Source organism: Peromyscus californicus, unplaced genomic scaffold (genome assembly GCF_007827085.1).
Source record: "Peromyscus californicus insignis strain IS unplaced genomic scaffold, ASM782708v3 Scaffold_21__1_contigs__length_65335640, whole genome shotgun sequence".
Taxonomy (NCBI): Eukaryota; Metazoa; Chordata; class Mammalia; order Rodentia; family Cricetidae; genus Peromyscus; species Peromyscus californicus.
Genome location: NW_026294514.1, coordinates 62,135,694 through 62,159,579, shown reverse-complemented (window position 1 = coordinate 62,159,579; position 23,886 = coordinate 62,135,694). Strand labels below are relative to the sequence as shown.

The 23,886-nt window shown below is 49.2% G+C and overlaps 2 protein-coding genes across 6 annotated transcripts in view; both read left to right on the top strand.

The window, feature by feature from the left end:
- Positions 1–4,482: 4,482 nt before the first annotated feature.
- Chrng (cholinergic receptor nicotinic gamma subunit) lies at positions 4,483–9,920 on the top strand. Its single transcript, XM_052749306.1, is given in 13 exon segments — positions 4,483–4,537; positions 4,724–4,863; positions 4,959–5,003; positions 5,150–5,259; positions 5,806–5,961; positions 6,627–6,724; positions 7,466–7,666; positions 7,843–7,957; positions 8,193–8,307; positions 8,941–9,157; positions 9,324–9,457; positions 9,746–9,889; positions 9,891–9,920. Coding segments are annotated over 13 exon segments (1,560 nt in total).
- Positions 9,921–12,424: 2,504 nt separating this feature from the next.
- The window catches only part of Eif4e2 (eukaryotic translation initiation factor 4E family member 2), a 30,536-nt gene continuing 19,074 nt past the window's right edge, over positions 12,425–23,886 (top strand). The window contains exons 1-4 of one of the 5 annotated variants that reach the window (XM_052750506.1): positions 12,610–12,655; positions 12,981–13,128; positions 19,307–19,421; positions 21,705–21,839. In XM_052750506.1, the coding sequence (XP_052606466.1) occupies positions 13,124–13,128; positions 19,307–19,421; positions 21,705–21,839 (255 nt within the window). In that variant the 5' untranslated portion in view covers positions 12,610–12,655; positions 12,981–13,123. Of the gene's footprint in view, positions 12,656–12,815; positions 13,129–19,306; positions 19,422–21,704; positions 21,840–23,886 lie in introns of those variants that run through there. The other 4 variants (XM_052750507.1, XM_052750504.1, XM_052750508.1 and 1 more) reach the window with 4 other exon arrangements.

Here is a 23,886-nt window from a genome sequence, read left to right as displayed (position 1 = left end):
CTCAAGTTGTGATTAACACTGAGTGTGTTTGCTGGGGTAAAAGTACCTGTGTTCCAGAAACCTAGGGAACTCCAAGGGTCATTTCTTATCCTGGTCCTCATTTGTGGGCTTGGGTTGCAGGACACAGTCAGAGGGGTTTGTGCCCAGGATTCTTGCATCCTAGCCTATCATTGTGGCAGAGAGGAGCCCGGACAGGAGAGAGTGGCCCCGTTATCTGCCTCCTTGTTGTACTGATGCGAGGTTATCACAGCTCAGTCTGTTTCATCACAGTGAAGTGGTGATGCCATTTGGTCCTGACTGCAGCAGGTAAGGGTTTGCATCTTGAGATGTGGCTGAGGAAAAGGAAAACCCATTTCAACCCCAAACCAACCCTAATTGCATCCAGAGCAAACTGTACAAACTCAAGGTGAAGTTCAGGAAGAGCAGCTTGGCCCGACACACACCAGAGAAGCAGGGAGTCCAGGACTCCCCAGAATTATCCAGCCATTCCTATACACGAAGAGCTGCCGTTACTGGCTACGTCTCTGGGCCATTCAGTGGCACTCCTGGAACCCTGCCATATGGTGGCACTGTGGGCGGCAGGGCCACCAACTAGTCCTCCTTGTTCCAGCTGAGACTGTGGACTCTCCAGAGGTGACAACCCCCAAATGCCATACTCAACCGAGGGTGCTGACGAGCTGTCAGGACTGGTCCTCCATGGTTGACTTAGAACCCCGTCTCCTTGTGGCCCAGGATGTCACATTCATCCAACAGCTTCCCAGGAGGCAGTTGGGTAAGCCTGTACTCCCCAGTCCAGTAGGGCCACCGGTCTTCTCAATGGATAGCACATCAGTTATGAGTGAACTAGGCTTCAAGGACAAAATGCAATGAGTCATAAGCATGGCTTAAGCAAGCAGGTGTCCTTATCCTCACGTAGTAAGGATTCAGAGGCAGCGACGGTTGGGCTGGCTCAGTTGTCAATAGTAAATAAATAAATAAAAAGCAGCTCGAGACTCAAATTCTTGGCTACCACCTAGACTGACTGCCACATCTCACTGGCCTTGTTACTCAGGCTTGCTGCCTCAGGTTGGGAGCTGGCTGCCACAGCCCCATACCTTACATCTATGTTCTGGCAGGAAAGGAGCCTGTCATTTATTACTCCTTTTCTCATGAAGCAAAGCTCCCCCACCAGTTCAGGTATGCACAAAACCCTGGGTTTGGTCTCCAGCACCACCGTGTCAAACCCAGCCTGGTAAACCTGGCAGTTGAGAGGGCAGAGGCACGGGGCTCAGAAGCTCAGCTTGTTCCTTAGCTATACAGCTGGCTTGAAGCCAGTCTGGGCTACACAAGACTGTGTCTCCCAAAGTTAATTAATTAAGTCCAAGAAATAAAGGAGGCGTTGAAAACATGGCGGAAGGGAAGTGAGAAAGCTCAGTGAGAAGAAGCTCTTGCGAGGAAAGCCTGACAACCCACGTTTAATTTCCCCAAACCCAAATAAACGCAGAATGGAGAACACATTGGAAAATGTTGCTCTCTGGGCCAGGTGTGGTAGCGCACACCTTTAATCCCAGCACTCAGGAGGCAGAGGCAGGTAGATCTTTGAGTTTGAGGCCAGCCTGGTCTATAGAGAGAGTTGCAGGACAGCCAGGGCTAGCCAGAGAAACCCTGTCTCAAAAACAAACAAAAGAAATGTTGCTTTCTGACCTACACACACACACCATGGCCATAGCATGTGTAGGTTCCTCATACATGTAATCACAATAATAATATAAATTTTAAAAAAACTTCCCATGAACCTCTGGAGCATCTTGTCTTAGTTAGGGTTTCTGTTGCTGTGATAAAACACCACGACCAAAAGCAGCTTGGGAGGAAAGGGTTTATTTCATCTTACAGTTGTAGTTCATCATACATGGAAGTCAGGCCAGGAACTCAAGGCAGGAACCTGGAGCCAGGAACTGAAGCAGGGGCCATGGAGGAGCTCTGCTCACTGGGTTGTTCATAGCTTGCTCAGCTTGCTTTCTTATACAATTCAGAACCATCTACCAAGGGGTGGCACTGCCTTCCGTGAGTGGGCTCACACTCACATCCATCATTGACCAAGAAAATGACCTACAGACTTGTGTACAGGCAATCTGGATGGAGGCCTTTTCTCAGCTGAGAGGTTCCTCTTCCCAGATAATGCTAGCTTGTGTCAAGTTGACAATAAACAAACGTGCCAACAACAACCTCAAACCAGGCTCCTTTGTGAACCAATGCAGTCACGTCATGATTTGATCAATGAGATGTGAGCCATGTCTGTAAGTTCAGAATCTTCGGATTGAGCCAGCCACAGACTAAAACTGTGTGGGGGGAAAATTTGTGCCTGGATTGTACCCAGACTTTTTCTTGTTATTATTCACTGATCCATAAAGCATGACAACTATTTGTACAGCATCGACACTGCATTTCGATCTGGCTCCCCGTGGGGACTGAGGAGGAGGTGTCACTAGTTAGCTTCTCCAGCCTTTGTCACAGGTGGTGGCAAGAAAGAAGCATCTGGAATGAAGAGACCCACGCGCATGCTTTCCCTCTCCACACCAGACTCTCCCAGGAGGCTCCACCCCTCCTAAGTGACTTGCCCTGCAGAGAAGGACAAGCCGGCTCCCAGACCTCTCTCCTAGAACACAGAGGAGAGAGGAGACAAGTGGAGCGACAGTCTTCGTGGGTAGGAAGGCGGCACAGTACAATCTTACACCCTCCCCTTCCTCTCCCGGACATGACACTTGTGGCAAGGCAAGTGGGGAGGGGCTAGAGGAACGGCAGGTGGCCACTGCTCACACCACTTCCTGACTATAGAGACCATTGCTCATCCTTGGCAAAGGGGAGCCAGGTCGGAGACACTGATGTGAAAAAAAAAATTGAAGGAATGCATTTGGGGACACCAGAGAGCAAGTGAGAAGGCCAGAGGCTTCGGGAGTGGAAAGGAACCTTTGGCTTTGGACCCTAGAGGGGAAGGCGCGTCTCCCAGGTGTTTAGTGAGTGAGTCTTTGCAGGGAAACAACAGGAACCCAGTGCAGGTCTGGCACCAAGGACAAGCCACCCACAAGGTCCCCAGTGGAAGAGGGGTCAATTCGAGAGATGGTGGAAGAAGATGGTACCACCACCACTCCCTGCTGGTGTCCACAGAGTCCTGGCGGACATGAGGGACTTGAGGCCCTTCAGGGCGCCGGCTTCTGAGCCTGACTTCTCATTTCTAAAACGCACTGCACTGTCACAGCCATCTGGTAGGGCGGGGGATGTCTCCTAGACATTCAGAGGTATCCAGTGCGGGCTGGGGCAGCCTCCATGTACTAATACACACTGAGACGACTGCTTGGAACAGTCGGCCACGTGACAGGTGGCCCAAGTGACACACCAGCAGGAGCAAGTCCCTGCCCCTAGACCAGCCCCAACCTCGTCCTTGGATGGTGACAAGCCTCAGAGTAAATAGGACTCATTCCCCAGTCCTTCCTTCTCCTGCGCTCCCCTCCTCTGGCTCTTGGGGACACATCCTAAGGTCTGGCCTGCCTGCCCCAGTGGCCCATGAGTCTCCCAGGCAGCTTGACACATCCCTGGATCTCCCCAGCCTCGCACAGGACCTGCCATTATTTGGTCATTTTATGAACTGCAGCCCGACTGACAAGCCACTGTCCACAGGTGGCTTAGTACAAGAACCCCCCACATTCTAAATCCTTCTCAGCCCTCCTAATCCCAGAACTTACTGGGTCTGTGTCCCCTGTCTCAAGGCATGGGAGAAGCTGCCATGGCCCCCTTATTGTCAATGCCGTAGTCTTCCAACATGCTTGCAGCCTTCTCCAGTCGGTGGCCTATGAGTCACACATGCTGCCCAAGATGCAGCCCTACGTACTTATAAATGAAAACAGGATATGACACTGTCAAAAGGTAGACACTCTGTAGGTGCTTCTTTCCTGTGTCTTGGTCCAGTGGACCAAGTGAGTGACCCACAAAGGCACTGGGCTACTGGGAGAGCGTTGAGATACTAAGTTGAAGTCACCGGGATCCCCATGTATAAATCACGCCTACACAACACCTTCCCACCTCCCTGAGACAGCATGAGGGTACCTGACCAGTCACCACCAGCCTCCTCAGCACCACCTCCCTTCCTACCTCCATCTGTCCTTGGCCATTTGCTGGGTCTCCTAGCTGGAAAAATAGGGGTAGGACTGAAGCAACTAAGTTTGCGGGTGGGCTGTCTCTGTTGAGACAGTCTTGAGAGCGTCCTGTCTCTGTTGGGACTATTCCATCCCTCTCCCCTGGCTGGCCCAGGTAATCTGAGCCCAGATTGTACATATCCTGGAACAGCTGACAGTGCTGTGGTCAGACAGCTGGTGGGGCCAGCTAGAGCTGGCAGGGATGGCTGGGATGGGAATGTAGGTTGACACACGACACCTCAGCCCACCCTACCCCATCCCCCAGACCTAGAGAGCTTCTGTCCCACCCGCTGCTGAGCAGAGCTGAGGCACCATGCGTGGAGACCAGGGACCTCAGCTCCTCCTGCCACTCCTGGCTGTCTGCCTGGGTGTGATATGAGGGGACCTGAGACCTAGGGTGGGGGGTGTGGAAGGAACAGATCAGGAGTACCAGGCTACAGTGGATGGAGGGTCTGGGGGTTATCTGTGCTCTCCCCAGCCCCAGCATCCTGAGTCTCCACCTTGTCCCTCTATGCTTCCTGCTCCTCTAGAATGAGTCTCCCTGTCTGTTGCAGGGGCCCAGGGCCTCAACCAAGAGGAGCGCCTGCTTGCTGACCTGATGCGGAACTACAACCCCCATCTGCGGCCTGCTGAGCATGACTCAGATGTAGTCAATGTCAGTCTGAAACTTACCCTGACCAACCTCATCTCCCTGGTGAGCTTCGGGGGGTGGGGGTGGGGGGACGATGGGCACCAGGGTCCTCGGGGAGGGAAGGTATAGGGGATTTAGCTCTGTCTTCTGTACCCCAGAATGAGCGAGAGGAGGCCCTCACGACCAATGTCTGGATAGAAATGGTAAGAAGCCACTGCTGTATCTTTCTGCTTATTTCGGTGGTCCCCCCACCCTCTGCCCGGCCTCTTGGGCCCTCCAGGCTGGCTTGCCACTCTCCAGCCCTGCGTAGCCCAGGGCAGAGGCTCGGCAGCTGCCTCTTCATCCGCAGCAGTGGTGTGATTATCGTCTACGCTGGGACCCACAAGACTACGAAGGCCTGTGGATACTGCGGGTGCCGTCCACCATGGTCTGGCGGCCAGATATCGTGCTGGAGAACAAGTGAGGAGGGGGCTTGGGCAGCACATGAAGGAGACCAGGGTCCGGCAGGATGAGGAGAGCTGGAGAAAGAGAAAGAAGAGGATAGGAGGGTGCTGCAAGGTGCCAGGCTGAGGGTGGGACCCCAAGCAGACACTGGTCCAGGGCACCAGACTTGACTCTAGTCCTGGCTTCCTGTAATGTGTTAGCCATCTGGTTGGGCTTTTCCCATCCCTGCGATCAGGAGCCAGTTTTAACAACCCAAGAAAATGGTGAGAAATCATCATGACACACAAAAATGGTTCGTTCAAGGTCAGGTACTCTGCAAGAGCTTCATAGTGTTGGCTATCTTGCCATTACTGTAGTTACTAACACTGAGAAAGAGAAGCGGGGATTAGGAGGTGATTGTGGGGGCTCTGTACTCATCTCAGGTCCAGAGCAGCACAGGGCCCATCAGGAATGTGGCAGCCTGGGGGACTAGTGCCTCAGAGCCCATCCACGCAAGGCGGAGAGCTAGTCTGGGGCCGTGGGATCTCCGCCACAGCTCTGTGCACTGGCCTATGCACACAGTGTGGACGGTGTCTTCGAGGTGGCCCTCTACTGCAACGTGCTCGTGTCCCCTGACGGCTGTATCTACTGGCTGCCACCTGCCATCTTCCGCTCCTCCTGCTCCATCGCTGTCACCTACTTCCCCTTCGACTGGCAGAACTGCTCGCTCATCTTCCAGTGAGACCACTGATGGAGTGGGGAGCTTCAGGGGGCTAGCTGCTCTGGGGGAGGGGGACGGCTGGGTGACCTGTACCTGTTCAGGTAGTGACACCTGAACATGTCCTCCTGCTAAGTCCTCTCATCCACCCTCCTTCGTTGCTCCAGTTTCCTGCCCCTGTCCCAAGGGAGAACACTAATGTCTGGAGTATGTGGGTAAGAACACACAGGCGTGCCTGCATACACATAGAACCATAGACAGGTGGGCTGTCCTGCAAAAGAGAAGCTGGCCAAAGCTAGCGTGTGACCCAAGCCACACCTGGGACCTCTGGATCTCAGTTCCCTCATCCATAAGCAGTGAATGGGAGTCTTGGGAGCAATTGGCAGGACTCCAAGAGGTCTTGGGAAGTTGGTAGGACCCCAAGGGTCTTCTTATGAGAGGCTTGTGCTTCCACTCTATGGTCTTTGGTGGAAGTAGGAGGGACAGAGAGGCCCTGAGCCCCTTGGCCAGGAAGTAGCACCAGAGAGTCTGTGTTCCCCTGCATGCCACCACTAGGGCCTGATGGAGAACCAAGAGTGTGTATGTCAAAGCCAGTGCCCACCGCTGCCACAGATGACTGTGTCTGTGACCTCAAGAGCACGTCTCCCTTGCCTCACTTGACCCTCTTTCCACTCCTGACCCACAGGTCCCAGACTTACAGCACCAGTGAGATCAACTTGCAGCTGAGCCAGGAAGATGGACAAGCCATTGAATGGATCTTCATTGACCCCGAGGCTTTCACAGGTAACCCCATCTGGGAACCCCTGCCAGACCAAGGCTGTGCCCTCCCACACACCTCATGATGAAAACTGCAGTATCATAGAATATGGTTTTTAAAAGATCCCAACAGAAAGCCAGGAATGGTGGCACATGTATGTGATCCCAGCCCTCCAAAGGACTGAAAGTTTGAGACTAGCCTAGGCTACACAGTGAGACCATCTTTAATGAGAAAGGCAGGAGAGCTTGGAAGATGGCTCCGTGGGGTAAAGCACTTACTGCACATACAAGAAGACCAGAATTCAGGTCCCCAGAACCCACATAAATGCTGGCTAAAAGTGGCAGGCAGCCTGTAATCCCAGCACAAGGCAGGCAGAAACAAGGGATTCCCAGAGCAAGGTTCTGGGTTCAAATGACAGACCTCGTCTCAGTATAAAAAGTAAAGTGATTGAGGAAGACACCTGATGTCAACCTCTGACTTCCATGTATATATACATACAAACACACACACACACATGCACCTATACACATGTGAGTGTATACATACATGTGCACACATACATGCATGCACATATATATACACCACATATACATTGAAAAAAAGGATCCAGGGACATTCTGACTTTTCCTACAATAATTACTCCAATTTTGGGAGGGGGACTCAATATTCAATCTCCCATCCCACTTGTCTCCCTGTGTACTGGTGCCCATGACTTGGTTGTTCAGGCCATGCATTTACCCAGGTCACATCCCCTGTGCTCACCACAGAGAATGGAGAATGGGCCATCCGCCATCGACCAGCTAAGATGCTTCTGGACTCTGAGGCACCAGCAGAGGAGGCGGGCCACCAAAAGGTGGTTTTCTACCTGCTTATCCAGCGGAAGCCCCTCTTCTACGTCATCAACATCATCGCCCCCTGCGTGCTGATTTCCTCTGTCGCCATCCTCATCTACTTCCTTCCTGCCAAGGGTACCCGGGACTGTGGGAGGGCAGCAGCACATGGGCCCATGGGGGAGGCCAGGCCTGATCACGGCACAGGGTGGCACCACAATCCTAGGACAAGAGTAGTGGGCTCCCTGTAGGGTGAGAAAGTTCCTCAGGGGGTGTGTGGGGACCTGCTCTGAGTGCATCTTGGTCATGGGCAGCGGGCGGCCAGAAATGCACAGTGGCCACCAACGTGCTCCTGGCCCAGACCGTCTTCCTTTTCCTCGTGGCCAAGAAGGTGCCTGAGACTTCCCAGGACGTGCCGCTCATCAGCAAGTAAGGCCAGTCCTCACACCTGCTTCCTGCCCCTCACCACTCATGCAGGGGGTGGAGCCCACGGCCTTGCTAAGCAAGTGTTCTACCAGTGGGCTATATCCCCAATACCCCCTTCCCTTCCTGAGGCGTTTGTCATGACCTTTTGCCAGGGGACCTGAGGGAAGCAAGGTGGGTGGCGCCTGGGTGTGAGGTGCCTAAGGGACACTCAGCCTCCTGCTTGCCTGACCCTGGACAGGTACCTGACCTTCCTCATGGTGGTGACCATCCTCATCGTCGTGAACTCTGTGGTCGTGCTCAATGTGTCCTTGAGGTCCCCACACACACACTCCATGGCCCGGGGGGTCCGAAAGGCAAGGCACTTCCCTGGCCACTTGGGCATCCATCTGTCCTTCCCAATCACGTGACTCCCTCCACATCCCTGTTCCCTACTCCCAAATTCAGCAGCAAATCTATGTCTTATGTATCTTCAGGCCTAAAGTAGGCAAATGATAATACCAGTGCCCAGGGATACATTACATGTACTAACTTCTTTAACATTCAAACAGACCCTCGAGAGGGTATTGATGTATTGACTTGATTGAACAGATAGGGAAACAGAGACACAGAGAGGCTGAGCAGCTTACCCAATATTACCCAGTTCCCAGAAAGCAGAGGAGAGAGGATTCTGTCCCAGCTGTCTGTGTGCTCTGCAGCCCACGGTGGCAGACTGAGAACCGTGTTACAAACGTAGATTCCCTAGGTACATCCCAGGAGCCTAGTGGATTCTAGCGGCAGGCAGTGGGTAAGGGTCTGTTTGTTTGAAAAAAGTGCCCTGGTGATTCTAAAGGTCACAAACGCTTAGAGCTCAGGTCCTATGTCCAGGAGAAAGCAGTCAAGCTGAGCCAGGGCCCAGTGGCTGCCCCCCAGGCATTGCCTTCATGCCCATCCCCTCAAGCTTGACCTGGCTGCCCGAGCAGGACCTACCAGAGCAAACCCCTCTACAGGTGTTCCTGAGGCTCCTGCCCCAGCTGTTACGGATGCACATTCGCCCACTGGCCCCCGCTGCTGTCCAGGATGCCAGGCTGCAGCTCCACAATGGCTCCTCCTCGAGGTGGCCCATCACGACTCGGGAGGAAGGGGGTCTCTACCTCCCCCGCAGTGAACTCCTCTTCAGACAGAGGCAGCGCAATGGATTGGTGCAGGCAGCACTGGAGAAGCTAGGTGAGGCCCAAGGGGTGCCACTGGGGACAGCCCTGTCCCGTTAATGCATGTGGAGCTGGACACAGCAGAGAAGTGCTGGGCAGTGTTCAAGTGGAGAGAACAGCCAGGCTTCTGGGGAGAAACCAGATCCCTGCTAGCTTTCTTCCACTGACTATTTCCCCAGCAGAAAATGGTCCAGAAATGAGGCAGAGCCAGGAGTTCTGTAGCAGCCTGAAGCAAGCCTCCCCGGCCATCCAGGCTTGCGTGGATGCCTGTAACCTCATGGCCCATGCCCGGCACCAGCAGAGTCACTTTGACAGTGTAAGCTGGGGCAGGGTGGGCAAGTACTCTAGTGTAATATGGGGGCAGGATGAATGGGGTGTCCAGCTTAGGTCTGGGGATGGAAAAAGCAGAGCTGGGAAGGGGGAAGGAGGGAGCAACCACTGGGACAGAGACCATGAAAGAAGACAGGTTGGTACTTAGACAGGGGTGAAAAGGCTGAAGAACAGAGAAGGGAGGCCAGCTGTGGACCTCACAGTGGAAAGAGGGAGCCAGGCTAGATGCTGCCCCCGGTCACACCTCTATCCCACAATGTGTTGTTGCCCTCAGGGGAATGAGGAGTGGTTCCTGGTGGGCCGCGTGCTGGACCGTGTCTGCTTCCTAGGCATGCTCTCTCTCTTCATTTGCGGCACTGCCGGCATCTTCCTCATGGCCCACTACAATCGGGTGCCTGACCTGCCGTTCCCTGGAGACCCCCCGCCCCTACCTGCCTTTGCCAGACTGAGCCCACCGATCACCCCGGGGCCCTGGAGTCAGCTCTGTGGGCCATGCTGTCTACGGAGCTGTACTCTGTGTTGGGATCTTGAATGTGTATCGCAGAAGCACCATGGGAAGTACCCATACATCCCTGGGAAGAGAGAGAGAGAAATAAAGAGACAGGGGAGTTCTGGAGTGGTTGGTGATGGGTGTGGTCATTTCATGACTTTGGGACCGGCATCATGTGGCAATGGCTGGCTCCTACTGGCACCAGTGTTACACTTCCTACATTCCTCTCACTTCAGCACAGCATTACTGACTCCCAGTCACTTTGAAGCCCTAAGGACTTTGCTTTTCATAATGCCCTTGGCTGGGTAAAGTCTTACCCTTTGAGGCCTGAGAACATTTCTTCCTGCCTTTTTGTAAGATGTGTATTTATTATTTTTAACTAGATGTATGTACCTGGAGTGGGTTATGTGTACATTAGTGAGGGTGCCCACTGGAGGCCAGGAGAGGGTGTCAGAACCCTGGAGTTGGAGTTATAGGTGGTAGTGAGCAACCAGACAATGTGTGCTGGGAACTGAACTCATGTCTTCTGCAAAAGCAAGTGTTCTTAACCACTGAGCCATCTCTCCAGCTTCAGTCTCTCTTTTGTGAATTTTCTCTGGAAGAAGGTGGGTAGGAGATGTGGAACCTCTCTTAAAAGAAGAATGTAGGCCAGATGGCGGTGGTGCATGCCTTTAATCCCAGCACTAGGGAGGCAGAGCCAAGCGGATCTCTGTGAGTTCAACGCCAGCCTGGTCTACAGAGCTAGATCCAGGAAAGGCACCAAAAACTACACAGACAAACCCTGTCTCGAAAAACCAAAATAATAGTAATAATAATAATAATAATAATAATGCAGGGGGTGATGGTGCACACCTTTAATCCCAACGCCAGAGGGTAGATCTCTGTGAGTTCAAGGCCAGCCTGGTCTACAAAGTGAGTTCCAGGACAGCCAGAACTTTTACACAGAGAAACTCTGTCTCAACCCTCTCCCCAAAAGAAGAAACCAGCACTGGGTGTGGTGGGGTATGCCTTTAGTCCTGAGCACTAGGGAGGCAGAGAAAACCAGTCACTGTGAGTTTGAGGCCATCCAGGGCTAACAGTGATACTGTCTCAAAAAAAGAGGAGGGGGTGAAGAGGTGGGAAACACCTCAATAGTTAAAAACACTGGATATTTTCCCAAGGGATCTGGGTTTGATTTCCAGCACCCACATGGCAGCTTACAACCACCTGCAATTCCAGTTCCAGGGAATCTAACACCCTCTTCTGGCTTCTGCAAATCACACATGGGCATGGAGCACAGATGTATGCACAGGCAAAACACCCGTATACATAAAAATAAACCTTTTTTTAAAAAAGCACTAGGATCTAGAGGTGTGGAATATAAGTGTAACCCATTTCAGCTACCTGCCTGTCTTCTGGGTACCACAGTCTCAAAAACATACCTTCAGGGATACTTTCTCATTCATTTGATTTCCTCCCCCATCCCCATTGATCACAAAAAATTTAAGTTTTATCATCTTTTTCCATTGTTAGAAGTTCTTTACATTACGGACAGGCAAGAAGATTCACCTGACCCACATTTCACATGAGCAAGCTGGGGTCCAAAGTAAGAGGAACTACCTAGACCACTCCTTTAGGGTCCAAATTCCCATCTCTGACTCAATCTCAGACACTATAAGGAAGATTCCTAGCCCTGCAAATGCACCTTTCTTTCCCTCTCTTCTCAAAAGCCAGGGCACTTGTAGAGCTAGGACTGGGCTGGGCCTGACAGGAGCGCTCCCTCAGCTTCCCTTGTACAATGTATCAGGAACTAGGATACTCCCTTGAGGTCTAACTGGGGAGAAAAACATGGCCTTATTGGGTGACCAGGGGGCAACCATGGGCCAGTCCAAGGAGACCGTTTCCTCACCTGTAAACGCAGGAATAAACATTAACTTCTGCAGGAATAAACATTAACCTCTGCCTCTCCTTGCTTCTAACAATGGAACATGCACAGTGGGTGGCTTTGGAGATCCATCCCCCAACTAGGGAATCTATTCACTCCTGTGATGTGTTTGGGGCGGTCGTTAAGAGTGTGGGGGCAAAGACCGCAGTTGAGGAGGCAATTTGATAAATGAGACCATCTCGGTTCTCAGTAAATGTCTTTAAGTTTGTCACCTGGTACGACTCCCCCCCCCCCCCCCCCCCCCCCCCCCCCCCCGCTTCACCCAAGGCAGGGAGGGTCTCATGTATCCCTGGCTGGCCTCGAACTCGCTATGGTGGTCAGGCTCGTCTGGATCTTCCTGCCTCCACTTCCCAAGAGCCAGGATAACAAATTTGTTTGGAGTACTTTCTCGTCCACTACAGACAACAAGGGCAAAGGATCAGCTCTCAGAGACGAACACTTGGTACCATTTACTGAGGGTGACTGTGCTGACATTTCCCCTGGAATCCACCGGGGTTAAAGCAGACGGCCGGCTGCGTAGACAGCGCTCAATACCTCGCGAGGGCGACCGCCAGCGAGCAGGCCTAGCCAAGGCGGGCCGCGACTCGCGCAGGGACTGGGCCGCCCTTCAGGGAAAGAGGCCCCGCACACGGCCTGCGCGCCAACGTTCCGCTAAGCGGCTCGCCGACCGGAAGTAGCCGGGCCCTTGACGAAAGGACCGGGCAGAGCGGAAGTCATCCGTGAGGCAGTGGCGACAGCGGCGGCGAGAGGATGAACAACAAGTTCGACGCGTGAGTGGCGCGTGGCCGCCCCCGGGGCCCCTTCCCCCAACCGTCCCCCGGGACCGCTCCCGCCGGGGCCGGGCGCGCACTCAGCCGAACCGCTCGCTCCCGGGCCGCCGCGGCCCGAGCCTCCCTGCGCCCGCGGGCCCGACGGGGCCGGGAGAGCGCGGCCGAGGTCGCCGGGACCCCGAGCCGCTGGACCCCGGCGCGGCGCGGGCCGGGGGAGGGGAGGCCGCACCGCCCGGAAGGAGATTTTCGGACGCCCCGCCCTGGTGGGTGCGGGCTGCCGGCGGCGTGGAGGGGCGGGACCTGAGCGCTTCGGGTGTTTCCGCAGCCTTGCTGCCCTCTGTCTGAACGCGGCTTCCCTCCCGCACTCGCTCTGCGTCCTGGGAAGGTCACCTCTCCCTTCTGAACCTCGGTTTTGTCTTCTGCAAGCGGGGACGGTAACAGCCCGTGTCGTAGCGTTGGGCAGCTGCGATGAGGTAATGGGGCAGCCGCGATGAGTACTTTGGCCTCTTGAGTAGGGAATGCTTTTCATCTAACTCAGGTTCTTCCTGCTTCCTCCCCAACACCCCCACCCCCACTCCCCGTTCCTGTCTTCCAACTCTTAGTGGCTGCCCACTCCTGCATTCTTTCCAACCACCCACTCTCATCCCCAATTCCAGCATCGAACAGTTAGTTGGGAAGTACGGAGAAGAAATATAAAAGTGTTTGAGGCGGGAGGCATTCTCTCAGTGATTATACCTTTTTGCATTTAAAAATAATTTTCGCCGGGCGGTGGTGGCGCACGCCTTTAATCCCAGCACTCGGGAGGCAGAGGCAGGCGGATCTCTATGAGTTTGAGGCCAGCCTGGTCTACAGAGAGAGTGCCAAGACAGGCTCCAAAGATACACAGAGAAACCTTGTCTCGAAAAAAGAAAATAGGAATAATAATAATAATAATAATTTTCGTGTCATTTAACAGCACTTGAGTTCACAAGAATTGTATCTTTGGTAGTGCTCCTTCTTTTCTCTTGTTTATGGTAATCTAATCTGTCTTCTCATTCAATGACCTACATATTTTAGTTCTAGGCCCACCAAATGTTTGCCAGTACTAAAGTTCACCAGTCTGAACTATTGCTCTAACCTCCCTAGTGGTTACAACCCAGCTGGAGAGAATGATCAGAGCAGAATCTACAATGCTTAGAGGTACTTGTGTAAAATGCCGATAATGAGTTGTGAGGGTGGAGTGGAACCACCAATAAATAGATGGTGAAGCTGCAGGTTTTTCTGATGTGTGGACTCAGGAAGTACTGGGATTCCAGCCGTCAAGGCAGCTCTTCACAGGTTTTCGTGATGGCCGAGTGAACTCCATGTCTTGAGAAAAGCAGATGTCTTCTCCACCTTGCTGCTTTGCTTTGCCCAGCAGGAGAGTAACCCCCTTGGCCTCCCATCCTGAGCTCTGCAATACTAGCTCCAGATCTGCAGCCTTCCTCTCTTTTTTAAACAAATCAAACTGCATTCCAAGAAGATAGTTTTTAGGTCATCTGTCTCAAATAAGGGTACTTATAATGGCCACCGTCTTAGACACTGTTCTGTTGCTGTGAGGAGACACCATGACCAAGACAACTCTTTTTGTTTGTTTTTGTTTTTTGTTTTGTTTTGTTTTTTTGAAACAGGGTTTCTCCGCATAACAGCCTTGGCTGTCCTGGAACTTGCTCTGTAGACCAGGCTGGCCTGAAACTCTCAGAGATCCCTCTGCCTTTTCCTCCTGAGTACTGGGTTTAAAAGTGTGCACCACCACCTGGCCCAAAACAACTCTTAAAAAGACTGCCTCCAACGAGGCCACAGCCCCTAATCCTTGCAATCCTTTCAAATGGTTCTACTCCAGGGTGACAAAGCATTCAGATGTGTGAGCCTATGGACCATTCTCATTCTGACCTGCACAGCTACCCCCAGGCATCTAGGTATTTCTTTTTTTTAACTTTTTTTAGGTGAGCATAAATTAACAGGTTCTTTTATGACACCTTCATACTTATGTATCGTTATCATTCTCATGCTTTCCTGTCTCCCATGCTCCCTCTCCTCTAGCTGGTTCCCCCTTCTACTTTCCTATTATATTGCCCTCTATTTCCCACTCTCTTCTTTATACTAACTCTGCAAAAGAGATCTTCTCTTACAGTTACGGGAAATGAGGCTCTTCAAAGCTAAGTAACTAGTGTAAGACAGCCTAAAGGGCCAGCTCAGGATTTCTCTTCAACTTTGTTCATGAGTTTATCAACAATTTTGCTGGGTGGTTTTAATTACTTGTAACTATTAGCTGTTGTAAGGAGTCTTTTAATGCCTACCTTCTAACTTTGCAGAAAAAGAAATAAAAGCCTGATTTCATTTGAAATTAGCAATTAAAGACCTTTGCCCTTAGTTTTGGTTTTATCATTTTTGGTTTTCACGTGAAAACCCTGCAGTTTGTAGACTGTTGTTCCGTATTTGGAGTCTGCACTCTTCATCACATCTCCCTGAAATTTTCCAGAATCATTCTCCAAGTGCAGCCTCCGGTAAGTGCAGTTGTATGGTCTGATGGACACAGATTGACAGGGAGCTCTGACCTTTAAAGTGTGGGCTCTGCGTCTGTGAGTGTGACCAAAGCTGGTGATGACTTTAGAGGGTGGTCGTTGGACTCACCAGTTCACTAGGTCTACTTGCCTTTCTTGTTATTAAGATGCTCTCTCAAGAACTACAGTACCAGCTTTGATAAACTTAGTTTTCAGATCCTGTGTTTTTGGAGGCTAGCCTTGATTCTATCATTAGCTTTTGACCTTTCTTAAGTGTTTCTAAGCCACCCAATTTGATATCATTTTGATTTTGGAGATCCATTAATTAAACATGTTTGTTTTGTGTTTGTGTCTGATGCTAGAGATATAGTGGAGAATTAAATCAAGTTCCTCCCTGCACAAAATTAGCCTCGTTGAGTGGTGTTGAGAAATACCTGGACAGAAAGAAGTTTGGAAAGCTAACCCAGTGTCACTGAGTCTGGACATAAATTGGGCAGCTTGAGTCTGTAGAGTGCTGCTGTTTCAGTGTGACTATACCTTGGCTCAAATCCAGCTTCAAGTCTGGAAGAGCAGCTTCTGAAAAGTAGGTTGTGAAACTTTTGCCTTAGGTATAGATGCAGAGAGCAGGTTAACTTCTTCACACCCTTGATCCCAGCACTTAGAGGCAGAGGCAGGTGGATCTCTGAGTTCTAGGATAGCCTAGTGTACATAGTGAGTTCTAGGATAGCCTAGTGTACATAGTGAGTTCTAGGATAGCCTAGTGTACATAGTGAGTTCTAGGATAGCCTAGTGTACATAGTGAGTTCTAGGATAGCCTAGTGTACATAGTGAGTTCTAGGATAGCCTAGTGTACATAGTGAGTTCTAGGATAGCCATGACTACATAGAAAGACCTGTCTCATAAAACCAAAAAAGAAAAAGGAAGAAAAGCCTGGAGCTGCTTCTGTCTGCATTGGTAGAACCTTTGCCTCCCATGAAGGAGGTGCTGGGTTCTGCTACCAGCATCACCAAAACCAAAACAAAGGCCAGAGCGTGAGGACACCAAATGAAGTCCATTAAGGTTCCTATTCGAAAGGAGTCCATGGCTTTGGAATGATAAGAGCATTATTTCTTTCTCTGCCTTAATTGTTTCTGTTTTCTTTTTGTTTCCTAGTAGTGAGTGAAGGAAAAACCACTAAAAAGGAAAAGAACATAACATTTTTCTTGGGGCTGGCAAAAATGGGAGATCCTAGGTGACTGCTCTTCTTCAACCAAAACCTAATGAAGGGACCTCAGAGGTTATAGTAGGGATTAGGAGCTGCAAAGAAAACAAAAGGGCATATATCCCTAGGGTGTGTCCACAGAAGAGTTGTTTGGGGCTGGAGCAGTAGAAAAATCCACGAGATGTTCTTGATCAGAAGACAAAAACATTGGCCTTGACAGTATAGCTCGGACAAATACAGATGTTTGTATTGTTGGGAGCAGAAGAGGGGAGTTTGACTTAACCTATATTGAGAGAGTAGGGAAGGTTTCCAAGAGAAAGTGGATCCTGAAGAGCAGTAAACCAGGAATGGAGACATGACTACATGCTGAATATGGTAGGGCGGACAGAGATTGGGGAACTGCACTTAGATGGACACAGCAGGAGTGGAAGAGCTTCGTTGGGAACAGGCAGGAGATGCTTTAGGACATGGAAACAGAAACATGGGCCTTTGCACCAAATTAAGGTTTTGTATGCTTTATCTCCATAGTTCTTTGGGGACAGGCACTCTGGTAGCCAGTGAGATACTTGGTAAATGTTGGTAATTTTTAATCCATGGGGCTTGTGTCCAAGTCAGGCTCATTTTGAAAAAGGAGCTAAACAATACAAGTTTAATCAGGGGAAAAGAAGTTTATAAGCATTGATGATGCCTCCGATGACAAGCCAGACAGATGGCAGCATCCCCACACCTCTTCTTACAGCTGTTCTCATCAGTTCCATTCTCCATTCTCTTTCTCTGAACTGGCTGTCCTTTCTTTTTGCTCTGAGTCTTTATTCTTTCATGGACCCTGTAGCTGCTCCAGCTTCTGAATCCTTGGTCTTTGCTCTCTTCCATGAAATCAATGTAAAGAGGAATCTGTATTTTGAAGAAGATTCTGAGGCATAAGTTATTAGGCAGACTGGACTGCCCTTTGTTCCTATGCCTGACCTAGTTGGGTCTGTATCACAGGGAATGGCCACCTGAGTAACTCCTACAGTATGGCTGCCACATGGGCGGAGCAGGTACCCCAACACATGACTAGCTCATCCATCCTACTATTTATAGGTACATTGTATGTGTCAGGCATTAAAGATTTGTAGACCAAAAAAAAAAGTCAAACAAACCCACCCTTTCTAAATTGCACAGTGCTCTACACCATGTTTGTGGGTCTGTAGGACAATGTCTGAGTTACAGTAGGTGTTCCTGGTGCCTGTCGTGAAAATATCTCATTCTGTGTGTGTGTGTGTGTGTGTGTGTGTGTGTGTGTGTGTGTGTGTGTGTGTACTGTCAGAGAGCCCAAAAGATGATTCTGAGAAAACCTATGGGTGAATGGTCTAACTCCAGAGTGAATGCCATTCTCTTGGTGGTTTTTGGTTTGTTGGTTTTTTTTTTTTTTTTTTTTTTTTGGTTTTGTGTGTGTGTGTGTGTGTGTGTGTGTGTGTGTATGTATGTGTATGTGTGTATGGTGTTTTTCTTTTCGAGACAGGGTTTTTCTGTGTAGCTGTCCTGGAGCTCACTGTGTAGTCCAGGAGGGCCTTGAACTTAGAGATTCGCCTGCTGCTGCCTCCCAAGTGCTGAGATTAAAGGTGTGTGCCACCACCGCCCAGCTATAAATGCTATTCTTTCTCCCTCACTTTTTAATTTTTAAGTATGTGTGTAGAGGTCAGAGGACAACTTAGCAGGAGTAGGTTCTCATTCCAGCATGTAGGTTACAGGGATTGAACTCAGGTCTGCAGTCTTGGCTGCACGCACCCTTACCCACTGAGCCATCATACCTGATTGAGCAAATGATCCTCTTATATTTGTGCACTAACCTGTTTGTTTTTGTCTGCATCTGGTGGGTCTTAGGTGGTTTCACATTTGATTCTGCTTATGAGATAAGAACATACCCACTTCTCCTTGTATTTTTACTTCTTATTTAACCTTTATTCAGTGTCATCTTGTTTGGAGTGCCAGTGATACTGAGATGGTATATGATACTGCTCTGAAGAAACCCTCTGACTCAGGCTGGAGAGATGGCTCAGAGGTTAAGAGCACTAGCTGTTCTTCCAGAGGTCCTGAGTTCAATTCCCAGCAACCACATGGTGGCTCACAACCATCTATAACGGGATCTGATACCTTCTTATGGTGTGCATGAAGACCGAGCATTCATGTACATAAATAAATAAATCTTTAGAAACCCTCTGACTTGAGGAAGAAACAGGCAGGGAAGAATGGCACCTTGTGCTGGAGGCGAGGTGTTTGCCAGAGGGAAGAGTTGCTGGCAAGAAGAGTATGGACTGGATAGGACTCAACTTCTAAAGTCTGAAAAACACTTGGTGGTGTGTTTTATTCTGGAGGATAGGTAATAAGGAAGCTGACAATCGAGAGTCTTCAGAATACAGGTTAAATAACAGATTCCCATTCAGAAAAGTAAAGAGGACAGATGGAGAGGAGAGGTGTGTGTTAGACCCATTTAGAGATTGATCATGAGTGATATGACTGGAGAAGAAAGTTGGTCTAAAATAGAGAGGGAGGACAGCTAGGAAAGAGGTGGGAACGAGAGGAGGTAGCAATACATATAGATGGGCGAGTTTTTAACTTTGAGATGGCAAAGGAATTATTCGTCCAGAAATTCTCATTACTGGCTTATTTTTGACATCAAAAACCACCCTTTTAACTGCTTTGTTATGCTGCTGATGGGAAACTGAAAGACTGATGGCTGGAGATCACAGGTTAGCTAAGTTAGTAGTAGTTATTACTTAGTTCTCCTGGTTGGATTTCCCTTTGCTCTTTTCACAGATGCATCTCATAGGCCTGTGATTCGAGTGACTTTGGGCTAGTTACATGGTAGTTCTGTGACCTTATAGTTTTGTTAGGTAACAGGAATAGTTTAGTCCTGGAATGACATTATTTTGCTTTCCCACTTAGCTTAAAAGATGATGACAGTGGAGACCATGATCAGAATGAAGAAAACAGCACACAGAAAGATGGTGAGAAGGAAAAAACGGAACGAGACAAGAGCCAGAGCAGTGGCAAGAGGAAGGTATGTTCTGGGTTATAATCCAGGTTGGTTGTCTCATGCAGTCTGTTTGTCTGAAGATAGCAGATTAACTTGATGGCAGGTGCGGTGCTCTTTTGGAATATTTAATTTGTTCTAAAAACAAAAGGTTGAGGGGACTGAAGAGACTTCTTTCCACGTGCTCTTGTGAACATATGTGCACATGCTCATGAACACAAACAACACATATACAGGCACCAAAAGATTGTGAGTCTAGGGATACTGCTTCATGGGAGGGTATAAGGCTTTGAGTTCAGTCCCTAGTACTGAACAAAACGGGGAAAGGTATGGAGAGGGAGGAAGAGGGTGTAAAAGAGTCCATGGGTGACTGGGTATGACCAAAACCTGGTGGATTCATGTATGGAAACGTCACAGTGAAATCCTTAGTATGCATTTATAATTACAAGTTTTAAAAATAGTGGAATGATTAGAGTTCATTTTAGAACTTAGAACTTCCTCTTGTCAGGTCTTGGGGTGTCGCCTTGCTTTATAGTATCCTCATGTGAGATGGGGGAGTCAGGGTTCTCAATTGGGTTTCTTTAAAGCCTGTTGAGTAATTCAGTCCTACACATTCCTATTTTAGACTCTTCAGTTAACAGTAGTACACACTGAGAAGTGGCTTGGGATAGAGAGAATTTAGGAAATGAAAGATAAGTGGATCAAATTTTTCAGTATTATAACCCGGTTTATCTGATAATCCTGAATACCTGCCAAATATAAGCATTTTCTGCTAGGTGGTAAGAAGTCACAAAAGTGTGGGTGGTGGTAGCACATGCTTTTAATCCCAGCACTTAGGAGGCAGAGGCAGGCAGATCTCTGTGAGTTTGAGGCTATCGTAATCTACATAGAGTGTTCCAGGACATCGCAGAGAAACCCTGTCTTGAAAAAAAATAAATAAATAAAATTACAGGGTGAGGGAGCCTGTGGATCAAGGAGTTCATGTTCACTGAGCACCCACTCTGTGTTGGGCCATACCCAAGTACTCTGTGCTTCTAGTTCATTTGTTCTTCACAGTGAACCTCTGAGGTGGTTATTGTTCTTTCCTCCAACTTGCAGATAGGGAGCTGAGGCCCAAGCGGGTTAAGCAACCTGCCAGTCTTTAGTGATGAATGCTGAGGGGGCAGTACTTGGAGTGGGCATGTGTTGAGATAATGAATGCCCATGGTATTAGAAGAAAGGCAGAAAGTTGAGTCACAGCAACATAAAATCATCTAACCGCTAAAGGATATACTATGAGCAGACTCTACCGCACTCAAGTAATTCAGTTGTGGATGTGGGAAGGAACTCCTCCCCTTTTTGGGGGGTGTTCAAGACAGGGTTTCTCTGTGTAGCCCTGGCTGGCCAGGAACTTAGTCTGTCAACCAAGGTGGCCTCAAACTCAGATCTGTCTGCCTCTGCCTCCCATTGCTGGAATTAAGGGTTTGTACCACCACGTTTAGTAGGTATGACACTGTAAAATGTTTGTTAGGAGCCGGGTGGTAGCCCTTAATCCCAGCACTCGGGAGGCAGGGGGCAGGCGGATCTCTGTGAGTTCAAGGCCAACCTGGTGTACAGAGCGAGTTCCAGGACAGAGTCCAAAGATACACAGAGAAACCCTGTCTCAAAAAAAAAAAAAAGTGTGTGTGTGTGTGTGTGTGTGTGTGTGTCTTAGGAATTAGAGAAATGGCTTATCAGATGCACACCTGATGATCTGAGTTCAGTCCTTGGATCCCACAGTGGGAAGGGAAGACCAAACCCTGAAAGTTGTCCTCTGACCTCCACACACACACCATGGCATGCATATTCCCACATTCTGGCTTTTGCACGTATACATTATAATGATAATCATAATTGAAAAAACAAGATGCTGGCCGAGTAGTTTTGGCGTACGCCTTTAATCCCAGCACTCGGGAGGCAGAGGCAGGTGGATCTCTGTGAGTTCGAGGCCAGCCTGGTCTACAGCGCGAGATACAGGAAAGGCGCAAAGCTACACAGAGAAACCCTGTCTCGAAAAAACAAAAACAAAAAAGAGGTGCTGAAGAGATGATTTAGTAGTTAAGAGTACTTGCTCTTCTTACAGAAGACCAGAGTTTGGTTCTCAGCACCTATGCCAGATAGTTACAAGCCCTCTTCTGGTCTCTGCAAGCACCCACATGCATACATGCGTGTGTGTGCATATATACACATACAAATTTTAAAAAATTTTATAAAAAGGGCAATAGGGTCAATGTTTGGACTCACATCATTGTGACAAATGCCATGAACTAACTTACCTTCTGTACTTCCCAGGCTGTTGTCCCTGGACCAGCAGAACATCCCCTGCAGTACAACTACACTTTTTGGTACTCAAGGAGAACTCCCGGCCGTCCCACCAGCTCACAGAGCTACGAGCAGAACATCAAGCAGATTGGCACCTTTGCCTCTGTGAGTGCTGAGTCTGGTGGACTGTGCCTTGGCATGGCACTCACACCTGCATTTCTGTCTCTGCTGGTTTCCTTACTTGACTGGCTTACGCTCCCAAGGTCATGTTTGTTCAATTCCTAGGGTTATTATCAGACATCCGTTGGTAACATTTAGGTAATCTAAATATGGGAATGGTAGCTTTGATCAGAAAGGCATAATACAAAAATAAAAAAGGGTTTTAGTTTGAGGTTTTTTATTGAGTCCTTATATACAGAATGTCATAAGAGAGACACAGTTTTTTTTGTATATGATACCTGTCCTCATGAAGTTGAATTCTGATAAATTTGTGGATGTCATCAATACAGAGTGCTTGGGCTCCTCACCACAGCCCACTCTTCCCTTCCCTCCTGGCTCTGTATACATTTGTAAATTCAGAAACCCTGACTACATACATCTAACACCAGTGTGTCATGTTCAACCAAGATTTTCCTGCACCGCTGTATGCGCTTATGTTCAGGAACAGAACAGAAAACTGCAGAATCGGTTTTCTGAGAGTGGGTCTTGCTGTGGAACCCAGCTGGCCTGCAGCTTGCCATAGTCCTGTCTGGAATGCTGGGATTACAGATGTGAGCTACTGCACCCAGTTTATCCATTTATTTCTAACACAGACACCATCAGAGAAGTTTTGATTATCTGCTGTGTGGGGATGTTAGACTAGTTTTCAAGTACAGTGGCAGCTGCGGTGTTCGGAACAACTGGTTAAACATTAGGAGGATCAGAGAAGGAACTGGGAAAGACGTTTTCTTCATTCAGGGTTCTGTTAAATTACTTTGGAGTAACTGTGATTATGCCTTGTATTTTTCTATCCTATATAGAAAAAATGTAAAAAAAGAAATGTGAATTTACCTCAAGGAAAGGGGGGGTGGAGTTATGTTTTGTTTTCTTTCCTTGTGGCATTAAGAGATTTGCCATCAACACCTTCAGTATTCACTGGACAAGTGATAGAGCCTAAAGTCTGCTGTTATAATCCATGACATTAAGAAATGGCCTGTGGCCAGGGGGTGGTGGCACATGTCTTTAATCCCAGCACTCAGGAGGTGGAGGCAGTTGGAGCTCTGAGTTGCAGGCCAGTCTGGTCTACAAAGCAATCTCCAGGACAGCCAGGGCTACACAGAGAAACCGTCTCATTGGAAAACCTAAGAGAAAGAAGGAAAGAAAAGGCCTGTGATGCTGAATCCCTCCCAGAGAAGTAATGATGACATGAATTCTTTTTTAAATCCAAAGCAATAGTTCGGTGTTTGGGGTTTTGATTGTTTTGTTCTTATTGTTTTTTGTTTGCTTGTTTGTTTTTCGAGACGGTTTCTCTGTGAAACAGTTCTGGCTGTCCCGGAATTCACTCTATAGACCAGGCTGGCCTTGAACTCACAGAGATCTGCCTGCCTCTGCCTCCCAAGTGCTGGGATTAAAGTCGTGTGCCGTCACCGCCCGACTTCAGTGTTTTTTTTTTTTTTTCAAAGTTTCTTATCTTCCTCCCCCCTCCCCTCCTCCTCCCCTATTCCTTTCTGAGACAGAGTCTCACTGTGCCTAGAAGTCACTATGTAGACCAGGCTGGCCTGAACTCACCAAGATCTTTCTGCTTCTGCCACCACATCTGTCCTAAAGATCTATTTTTTTACTTTTGTTTGTGTGTATATATGCACCCATGCTTGTGGGCCCCCTCAGAGGCCAGAAGAGGGCATTGGATTCCCTAGAACCAGAGTTACAGGTGGTATGAGCCTCTTTTTTTTTTTTTTTTTTTTTTTTAAGATTTACTTATTTTTTGTATATGAGTGCTCTATGTGCATGTACAGATCCCACTATAGATGGTTATGAGCCACCATGTGGTTGCTGAGAGCAGAGCTCAGGCCCTCTGGAAGAGCAGCCAGTACTCTTAACCACTGAGCCATCTCTCCAGCCCGGTAGGAGCTTCTTGTTGTGGGTGCTGGGGATCAAACTCTAGTCGTCTGGAAGCACACAGCAAATACTCTTCACCACTGAGTCATCTCTCCAGCCCCAAAAGATGTCTTTT